The sequence below is a fragment of the Phyllopteryx taeniolatus genome, chromosome 17 (genome assembly GCF_024500385.1).
Source record: "Phyllopteryx taeniolatus isolate TA_2022b chromosome 17, UOR_Ptae_1.2, whole genome shotgun sequence".
Classification (NCBI taxonomy): domain Eukaryota; kingdom Metazoa; phylum Chordata; class Actinopteri; order Syngnathiformes; family Syngnathidae; genus Phyllopteryx; species Phyllopteryx taeniolatus.
In genome coordinates, this window is record NC_084518.1 from 15727013 (window position 1) to 15738141 (window position 11129).

The 11129-nt window shown below is 40.8% G+C and overlaps 1 protein-coding gene across 3 annotated transcripts in view; it reads right to left on the reverse strand.

Annotated features, from left to right (window-relative positions):
* LOC133467413 (ras-related protein Rab-38-like) overlaps positions 1–11129 on the reverse strand; it is a 14799-nt gene continuing 3670 nt past the window's right edge. The window contains exons 2-5 of one of the 3 annotated variants that reach the window (XM_061752265.1): positions 10777–11100; positions 6173–6450; positions 1519–1678; positions 1021–1157 (exon numbers count right to left, since the gene is read on the reverse strand). In XM_061752265.1, coding sequence (XP_061608249.1) covers positions 1556–1678; positions 6173–6450; positions 10777–11100 — 725 coding nt within the window. In that variant the 3' untranslated portion in view covers positions 1021–1157; positions 1519–1555. Of the gene's footprint in view, positions 1158–1518; positions 1679–6172; positions 6451–10776; positions 11101–11129 lie in introns of all 3 variants that reach the window. The other 2 variants (XM_061752264.1, XM_061752263.1) reach the window with 2 other exon arrangements.

The window sequence follows — 11129 nt, forward strand, 5'->3', positions numbered from 1 at the left end:
TTAAAAAAAATTTTTTTTTATTTAATGTAAAAAAAAAAACAACAAAATAAATAAATTGTATATTTGGAGAAATATGATGTGACTTAATGTATGTGTGGGACACGCATGACACACTGTTTTAGCCATTTAGTGTCCTAATGCTGCAAACAGTAAAACACACACACACACAGCAGCCATGACATTAGTACAACTGCAAAACAGTTTAAAGCCTCAGAAATTGTTTTATACTGTCTCAATTTTAAAAAATACATTTATATTAAGAAATGTAAATTATGCGGATTAAAATTATCACAGTTACAAAAACAATATTTAAGATAATTTATCTTGACATTTTCAGTTTTACAACAAATTCTAACCCATTAAAAAGTATCTTTTAACAATGACAAACTTTGAGTTAGTATAAACAAATTTTAAACTATCCCCAAAAATGTTTTATTTTATTATTTTTTAAACTTCACAATAAAGTATTATACTTCCTTTAAACAATCCTTATTTGCACATCTTCAAAGTGTTTCTTTTTATCTATTAAAAAATATCACTTCCTTTTCACAATATTGTTTTTTTTGTCTTGGAAATGTGTGACTTATTACTTGAAAAAAAAGTACTATATTCTTGTACTACTGCGACTTTTCTGCTGAAAAAAAGTGACTACATCATTGTTTTTAAAAAGTCCAAGAGAAATAATAGAACTAAAATGGGCATCATTGTTCAAACATTCATTTTTTTAAATGATTAAAATCTTCCCCTCTCTCTCTCTCTCTCACTCACTCACACACACACACACACACAGTTCCGTCAGCATTGTTTTTCGTTTTATGAAATTAGAATTTCCTATGAATTTTGATGTGACTAAAGTGACTGATGATTGAAAGACAATCGAAGAAATATTCTACAGTTCCGTCTGCGTCAGTTGTTAAAATAAGGCAAATAAGTAAAAAAAAAAAAAGAGGATTTGAAACTAAAAGGTGTGCAAAATGGAGTTTGTGAGAAACTTCTTCAGGTCACTTGAAGCATCCGGCGCATCCGTCTGACTGGCGGGGTTGTCGGTTGAGTCTCGGTGTGATTTCGGGCGCGGCGGCTCTCCTCAGGAAGGCGTGCTCGCTTGCCATGATGTGCTTCACCAGGAAGTTGGCCGCCTCGTCGATGTTCAGGTTGTCCTGTGACAAGAAGGAGGAGGAGGAGGATCACGTTACAGACTCATGTGACACTTCATTAGGTACACCCTCTAATGGCTGACACTTTTTCAGCTTTTTTTTAATTGAGAAAAAAGTACACGTTTACATTTTCAAACAAAAACTGATTAAAATACAAATTTACTTTTGTTTACAGACTTCAATTATTAATTATTTTTTTTTTGAAAATGTATATCGATTTTTTTCTAATTAAAAACACCTTGTAAAAGTGGCATTTTATCTAATTTTTGTTTAAATCTTAGTAATGACTGATTTTAGTTATTTTGACACAAATTACATTTTTTAACATTATCTACGGTCACTGATGGTGTAGTGGTACACTCGCCTGACTTTGGTGCAGGCAGCGTGGCCTCAGTTCCCACTCAGTGACGGTGTGAATGGTTGTCCGTGTCTATATGTGCCCTGCGACTGACTGGCGACCAGTTCAGGGTGTACTCCGCCTTTCGCCCGAAGTCAGCTGGGATAGGCTCCAGCGTCTCGCGACCCTAACCAGGATAAGCGGTGTTGAAAATGGATGGATTAACATTATCTACCAATTTTCTTTTTCACATTTTAACAGTGATGCAGATAAATATCTAAAAAAAACTTTTTTTTCTCTAAAGAATCAAGCAGATTTTATTTTTTTTTCCCACATTTTGATTTTTAATATTTAACAATTATTTTTTCAATTTATTTCCAAAATGTTTTGCAGTCTTTAAACAAAATAGCATTTAAACGTGTAATAATATGTAAAAAATGCTTTAAACATACCATTTATTTACATTATTTAAAAGCAACTTTCAAAGATCACACAAATTTCAGTTATTTTTGCATTTTGTCAACATAAAAAACATCTTAATCCATCCATTTTCTGAGCCGCTTCTCCTCACTAGGGTCGCGGGCGTGCTGGAGCCTATACCAGCTATCATCGGGCAGGAGGCGGGGTACACCTTGAACTGTCATCCATCCATCCATTCTCTACCGCTTATCCGGGTCGGGTCGCGGGGGCAGTAGCTTCAGCAGGGACGCCCAGACTTCCCTCTCCCCAGCCACTTCATCCAGCTCTTCCAGGGGGATCCCGAGGCATTCCCAGGCCAGCCGAAGGATGTAGTCTCTCCAGCGTGTCCTGGGTCGTCCCCGGGGTCTCCTCCCGGTGGGACATGCCCGGAACACCTCACCAGGGAGGCGTCCGGGAGGCATCCGAATCAGATGCCCCAGCCACCTCATCTGGCTCCTCTCAATGCAGAGGAGCAGCGGCTCTACTCTGAGATCCTCCCGGATGACCGAGCTTCTCACCCTATCTCTAAGGGAGAGCCCGGACACCCTGCGGAGGAAACTCATTTCGGCCGCTTGTATCCGGGATCTTGTTCTTTCGGTCACGACCCACAGCTCATGACCATAGGTGAGGGTAGGAACGAAGATCGACCGGTAAATTGAGAGCTTCGCCTTTCGGCTTAGCTCTTTCTTTACCACAACGGACCGATACAAAGGCCGCATCACTGCAGAAGCTGCACCGATCCGCCTGTCGATCTCCCGTTCCATTCTTCCCTCACTCGTGAACAAGACCCCAAGATACTTGAATTCCTCCACTTGGGGCAGGATCTCATCCCCGACCTGGAGATGGCATGCCACCCTTTCCCGACTGAGGACCATGGTCTCTCATAAAAGTTATGAACAGAATCGGCGACAAAGGGCAGCCTTGGCGGAGTCCAACCCTCACCGGGAACGAGTCCGACTTACTGCCGGATATGCGGACCAAACTCTGACTCCGGTCGTACAGGGACCGAACAGCCCGTATCAGGGGGTTCGGTACCCCATACTCCCGAAGCACTCTCCACAGGACTCCCCGAGGGACACGGTCGAACGCCTTCTCCAAGTCCACAAAACACATGTAGACTGGTTGGGCGAACTCCCATGCACCCTCGAGGACCCTGCCGAGGGTGTAGAGCTGGTCCACTGTTCCACGGCCAGGACGAAAACCACACTGCTCTTCCTGAATCTGAGATTCGACTTCCCGACGGACCCTCCTCTCCAGCACCCCTGAATAGACCTTACCAGGGAGGCTGAGCAGTGTGATCCCCCTGTAGTTGGAACACACCCTCCGGTCCCCCTTCTTAAAAAGGGGGACCACCACCCCAGTCTGCCAATCCAGAGGCACCATCCCCGATGTCCACGCGATGTTGCAGAGGCGTGTCAACCAGGACAGCCCCACAACATCCAGAGCCTTTAGGAACTCCGGGCGAATCTCATCCACCCCCGGGGCCCTGCCACCGAGGAGCTTTTTAACTACCTCGGTGACCTCAAACCCAGAGATAGGAGAGCCCGCCTCAGAGAACCCACACTCTGCTTCCCCATGGGAAGGCGTGTCGGTGGAATTGAGGAGGTCTTCGAAGTATTCTCCCCACCGACTCACAACGTCCCGAGTCGAGGTCAGCAGCGCCCCATCCCCACTATACACAGTGTTGGTGGTGCACTGCTTTCCTCTCCTGAGACGTCGGATGGTGGACCAGAATTTCCTCGAAGCCGTCCGGAAGTCTTTCTCCATGGCCTCACCGAACTCCTCCCATGCCCGGGTTTTTGCTTCAGCGACCACCAGAGCTGCATTCCGCTTGGCCAGCCGGTACCCATCAGCTGCCTCAGGAGTCCCACAGGCCAAAAAGGCCCGATAGGACTCCTTCTTCAGCTTGACGGCATCCCTCACCGTTGGTGTCCACCAACGGGTTCGGGGATTGCCGCCACGACAGGCACCGACCACCTTACGGCCACAGCTCCGGTCGGCCGCCTCAGCAATGGAGGCGCGGAACATGGTCCACTCGGACTCGATGTCCCCCGCCTCCCCCGGAACATGAGCAAAGTTCTGTCGGAGGTGGGAGTTGAAACTCCTTCTGACAGGGGATTCTGCCAGACGTTCCCAGCAGACCCTCACAATACGTTTGGGCCTGCCACGTCGGACCGGCATCTTCCCCCACCATCGGAGCCAACTCACCACCAGGTGGTGATCAGTTGACAGCTCCGCCCCTCTCTTCACCCGAGTGTCCAAGACATGCGGCCGCAAGTCCGATGACACGACCACAAAGTCGATCATCGAACTGCGACCTAGGGTGTCCTGGTGCCAAGTGCACGTGTGGACACCCTTATGCTTTAACATGGTGTTCGTTATGGACAATCCGTGACGAGCACAGAAGTCCAATAACAGAACACCGCTCAGGTTCTGATCGGGGGGGGCCGTTCCTCCCAATCGCGCCCTTCCAGGTCTCACTGTCATTGCCCACGTGAGCATTGAAGTCCCCCAACAGAACAATGGAGTCCCCAGCGGGAGCGCTCTCCAGCACCCCCTCCAAGGACTCCAAAAAGGGTGGGTACTCTGAACTGCTGTTTGGTGCATAGGCACAAACAACAGTCAGGACCCGTCCCCCCACCCGAAGGCGGAGGGAGGCTACCCTCTCGTCCACCGGGGTGAACCCCAACGTACAGGCGCCGAGCCGGGGGGCAATAAGTATACCCACACCTGCTCGGCGCCTCTCACCATGGGCAACTCCAGAGTGGAAGAGATTCCAACCCCTCTCGAGAGGACTGGTACCAGAGCCCCAGGTGTGTGTGGAGGCGAGTCCGACTATATCGAGTCGGAACTTCTCGACCTCACACACCAGCTCGGGCTCCTTCCCTGCCAGAGAGGTGACATTCCACGTCCCTAGAGCCAGCTTCTGTAGCCGGGGATCGGATCGCCAAGGTCCCCGCCTTCGGCCACCGCCCAGCTCACACTGCACCCGACCCCTATGGCCCCTCCCACAGGTGGTGAGCCCATGGGAAGGGGGACCCACGTTACCCTTCCGGGCTGTGCCCGGCCGGACCCCATGGGTGCAGGCTCGGCCACCAGGGGCTCGCCTTCAAGCCCCACCACCAGGCCTGGCTCCAGCGGGGGGCCCCGTGGCCCGCGTCCGGGCAAGGGAAAACGAAGTCCATTGTTTGTCGTCATCATTAGGGGTCTTTGAGCCGTGCTTTGTCTGGTCCCTCACCTAGGACCTGTTTGTCATGGGTGACCCTGCCAGGGGCATAAAGCCCCAGACAACTTAGCTCCTAGGATCACTGGGACACACAAACCCCTCCACCAAGACAAGGTGACGGCTCAAGGAGGGGCACCTTGAACTGGTTGCCAGCCAATCGCAGGGCACACATAAACAAACAACACATTCACACCTACGGGCAATTTAGAGTCTTCAATTAACCTACCATGCATGTTTTTGGGGCGTGGGAAGAAACCAGAGTGCCCGGAGAAAACCCACGCAGGCACGGAGAGAACATGCAAACTCCACACAGGCGGGGCCGGGGATTGAACCCCGGTCCTCAAAACTGTGAGGCTGACGCTCGAACCAGTCGTCCACCGTGCCGCCTAAAAAACATTTTAATGACGCATATTTCAATTGGTATTTGAAATTTTAAAAAAAGGCTTACATTAAAAATGTGTTAAACAATTACATAGACTTTAAAAAAGAAAACAAAATTACCCAATTTTTCAATATATAATATATAATGACACCGTTTTAAAAAGAAATTTTGTCCAATGCAGCATCAATAAACGAGCTCTCAGCGGACAACGGCTTGTGCTGGAAGATGTGCCTACAAAAAAATGTCAGGAAAAGCCTACTAGAACAGCGGAATTTTATTTGGGCTTAATCAGAGGCACTCTAAATGGTGGCAGGTGTGTGCTGATTCCCTTCTAACTTGAGTTTGAATGAGCACACAGCGACGTCCCCATTTATAAGAGGGTGTGCACACTTGTGCAATTACAGTATCCCAGTTATTTAGTTTTACTTCTCTCCCCCCAAAAAGTCATTTGTCAACTGGTTAGAGGTCACGCTAATTTTGGAAAAAGTTTTTAAATAGATTTATCTTCATCTTTTATTTTTAGATCACCGAAATCTAACATTTGAACAGGGGTGTGTAGACTTTTTCCATCCACTGTATGTCATCTACACGCATGGAAAAATATGAAAGGCGACCTTGGCGGAGGTCTCGAAGCAGCCGGCGAATCCGTGCTCCCTGCAGAACTGCTCCATCTTGACTCCGTTGGCGGGGAGCGCGTGGCCCTGCTCGCACTTGTTGGCCAGCAGCACGGTGGCGACGCCGCGGCCGTCGGCCAACGTCAGCTTGGAGTCCAGGTCCTCCTTCCACTTGAGCACCGCCTCGAACGTGCTGGGACGCGTCATGTCGAACACGATGAACGCCCCCGTCGCCTCGCGGTAATACACCCGCGTCATGTTGCCGAAGCGCTCCTGGCCTGCAAAACATTACGCCATAACACGCACATTTATTAACATGTTCGATCTGGGTGGGGTGGAAAAAAAAGTAATTTTAATCATTAGTTTTTACTTTGGAAATTTGAATTTTATCGACTTTGTATCTGAAAAATAATGCAATCATAAAAAGGGCACGCATTAAAAAAATAGACTTAATTCTATATAATATTACCACATTTTCTACAAAAATAAATCTAGTTTTTATCCCAAAAAAATACTACTTGATTCACTTCATATGATGATTCTTTTGGGGGGTAAAATATATTTAAAAAGATTTATTAAAAAATTATTATTTTTTGTAATCTGACATCTTGGAAACATGCTCACTTATTTAAAAAAAAATACTCATTGTCACTTTTTTAAAATGTTTTTTTCTAGATAAAAATAAAAAAAAATACTTTACTCTCGAAATATTACAACTTTTTTCTTGAAAAAACATTTCTTTTAAACTTTTATTTATATATTTTTTTATTTTTGTTGGAAAAGATAACATTTTATTGCATACCATAATTGTGTAATATAGGGTTTTGTAATATTTCTAGTGTTTTGTGTTGAAAAAAGTGAGTTTTTATCAAAAAAAATTTAATAGTTTAAAAAAAATCTAAATATTAACAACTACTTAATATGACTATTATAATATTTTGAGTTTTTCTTTAAAGTATTGATATTTTATCTTGAAAAAAATACAACTTCATTTTTAAATTATGACATTTTTATTGAAAAAAACCCCCAACGACTTAATAGTAGAACTAAAAAATAAAATAAAAAAATACAACTTAATTCTCGGATTATTAAGGTTTTTTTGGTTTATTTTTTGTTTGGTTTTTTTAACTTTCCTGGAGAAAAAAATATAAATTCTTGTCTAAAATTAAGATTTTATTATGCTAATAATTTGACTTTTTTGTCTTTTAAAGAATATATTTTATCTCATAAATATACAAATGTATTTTTATTATGAATGTAAGCTCATTAAAAAATATATATAAAAGTTTATTTCCTTATTTAAATTTAAAACATTTTTTTTAATTCAAATTAAATTGATATGACTTTTTTCTTGGAAAAAGAGAAAGCTTTATTTAAAAAAAAAAAACTTATTCTAGCCAAATTACAAGCTTCAAAAAAAAGAAAAATACGGCTTTTCATCTTGTAAAAGTACACATTATTTGACAAAATCTGACTTCATTCTCATGATTTAAAACTTTTCCCCCCCAAAGGTACAATTTGATTTTGGGAATATTCCGACTTTATACTTGGAAAAATACAATTTCATTTTGGTAACATTCTGTTTTCGTATAACAATGAAGGCGCCCATTGCAGTTGTCATCCGTCACGTTACCAAATCGCTCTTGATTACACACACACACTAATGGACATTGTTGTCGTGTTGATGGTTTAGTTTAAGACGTGGCAGCACATTCCTGCAGTGCACACAGGCCACGCTTGTTGATGCCAACAATGACTATTTACACAAGACCTGCTCGTGTGTGTGTAAGAGCAGGTTTTAGCTGGCGTCGTCATGACATTTTCCATCTGCGAAACAAATAACCGAGCAGCTGAATGACTGGCAGCCATGTGACAGGATGTGCACCCTGCACTTCCTCCTTTGCGGACAAAAAATAAACAGCTACCGTACAGACTTTTTGCCACTGTTAGCTGATTAGTGGTAGTGGTAACAAAAAATAATAAAATAACTACATAAATATATATATCTTTTTTTTTTTTTTCTCATCATATTATGACATTTTATCATTATAAAACTACAACTTTATTCACAGAATATTCCAACTTTTAATTTAAATTAAAAAGAACTTTAAATCCAGACTATTACTCTTTTTCTTCTTAAAAATCATGACTTTTCGTCTTGACAAAAAAAAAAAAAAAAAAGACTTCATTCTCGTAACACTGACTTTTTTTCCAGTCAAAAAAATATGAAGCTAGTCATGTAGAATAGTTTTTCTTGAAAAGAAACATTACTTTTAAACTTCAAAAATAAGAACGTATTCTCATAAAAAGAAAAAGAGAAAAAAAGAGATTTAATAATTTAAAAAAAAATGTTCTGGTAACACTGCAACATTAAATAAAAAATATATATTTTTAAAAATAACATTTTATTCTTATTTTACAACTTTACCTGAAAGAAGTTTTATGTAAAATATTTTTTCTTGAGGAAATACAACCTTTTAACTCGAAAACCCCTCAACTTTATCTTCGTAATACTCGGCTATACTTGGAGTGTGCCTCATTGTGTTAAATGGCGCTGGTCACATGACGGGCACGCAGCCAATGAGGATGTTACGCTCCGTGCAAGCGGGACAAAGAGCGCATTGGTAACCTGCTGTGTATGTGTGTTACATCAATTGTTTCGCAGTGTCCACGTGAAGGACTTTTCTTGACGCTGACAAGCCTCACATGAGCGAAGGAGGCCGACGTTCGTTTAGGAATTAATTACACTACAATTTGAGTCTTGTACTATTGCCACTTCTTGCAAAAGTATCACTTCATTCTGGTTACATTGTAACTGTCTTTAAACAAACAAGCAAACAAAAACAGCTTTTTATCTAAATAAAATCTCTATTTGTTTTCTACTACTACTTTTTACGTGAACATGACTTTTTATTTTAAAATTTTAAAATTCCAACTTTTTATCTTAAAAGAATGAGTTTTGCCATGAATGAAAACACATTTTTATTCTTGTGATATGACTTTTTAATTCATTTTTTTCTTACAAAAAAGGACTGATTCCAAAAAATACAACTATTCTCTTACTTTTAAAATATGATTTTATTTTGACACAAAAATATTTGTTTTTACTAAAAACTATGCTTATTTTGAAAAATAAGCACTTTATACTCATAGTGTTTCTTTTTTTGGGTGTGAAATATGACTAAATAATAATAAAAAAATATAAAATCAATTATTGTAAATGCTAAACTTTTTTTAACACAAAATACGACTTTATTCTTTTAATATTCTAGTCATATATACTGCAGTAATATCTTATCTTACTTTCTGTAGAAAAATGACTTTCTATCTTGAAAATTATGAATATTCACAAATTTAGATTTTTTTAATAGAAAAAAATTAACATTTTATCTTGGAAAATATGATTTTATTCTTGTAATGCTATGACTTTTTAAAATTTTCTTTCTTTACAAACATTTTTTAAAATCTCATATCGTAAAAAATAGGTATTCATTCTTAGCACTGACTTTTTTTTTTTTTTTAAACAGTGCGGCGTAAGGGTGATGCAGCATCTTTTTTTGCATGCTTGTCTCACACTTATTTCCCAAAGAGCCAGAATTTAAAAAAGAGACATTTCTGAGGAAGTCAAGTGAACAAACACGTTACTTGTGTTTGACGGGGATTAAACTAACCCGCAACGCCATTTAATATGTCCATGAAACTCACTGGTGATGTTCCACAGCTCCAGTCTTATACTACTACTACTACTACTACTATTGCTACTTTTCATCTTGAAAAAAGATTTGGTAATATTACAACTTGAAAAAAATAATAATAATAAATCAAAGCTATGACGTTTAGAAAAAAAAAACAATTTCGCTTTGAATCTAAAAATGAAATTTATGTATCTTAAAAAAACTATTTTGTCATATAATTATTAAATAGAATGAAATTGTATTTTTTGAAATAAAAATCTAGTTTTCATTTCAGTGCATTATTTATTTATTTAAAAAAAATACAGATTCATGAAAAAAATACTACATTTATTCTGACAATATTATGACACTTTACATATGATCCTTTATCAAAGAAAATATCACTTTTTATCTTACAAAATATATGTAAACTATTTCTTGTTGACTTAATTTTTTGAATCTTCAAAATGACTATTCTTGTAAAATTATATATTTTTTTCAATAAAAAGGTATCAGGGTCTTTTATCCCCCAAAATCTGACTTTTTATCTTTAAAACAAATATGTATTAGGTATTTATTTTAAAAATAACCTTTTTTTCTATTTGTTTGTCTCAAATAATTACTAAATAATAAATATATATATATTTTTTTTTTTTTGAAAAAAACGAAGTTATGCTTGTAATAATGCGCCCCCCCCCCTAATTGTTTGTCCAAAAAAAAACTATTTCGACTTTTAATATTCAAAAAATAATAATTGACTTTGTATCCCTAAAATCTCCCTAAAAAAAGTCAACATTTGAGGAAGTGAAGTGAGCACACACAATTTCCACGTGTTCGACAGGAAATCATCTAATCATCTAGTCACAAAACTTTTGGTTGATGTAAAAAGTGTGTGTGTGGCGTGGGGGGGGGGGGGGTTGGTCTACTCACCGGCTATGTCCCACAGCTGTAAGCGCACCGTCTCATCGGCGTCCCACTGCAGCACCTTGAGCGCGAAGTCCACGCCGATGGTGGCCCGGTAGTTGTTGGAGTAGGTGTGGTGCACGTAGCGGCGGATGATGGAGGTCTTGCCCACGCCCAGGTCGCCGATCACCAGCACCTTGTACAGGTGCTCCTTGCCGGGGCTCGCCATGCTCCACCTCGCACGAACGCAACTCGCTCTCTCTGTAACGCGCGTGCGTGTGACACGCTCCCGTGGGCTGTCGTGAGCGCGCAGGGACAGCCTCCACCGAGCGCGCAAACTCGTGCTTCCTGCTGGCGAGCTCATTATGGTCATATGAATA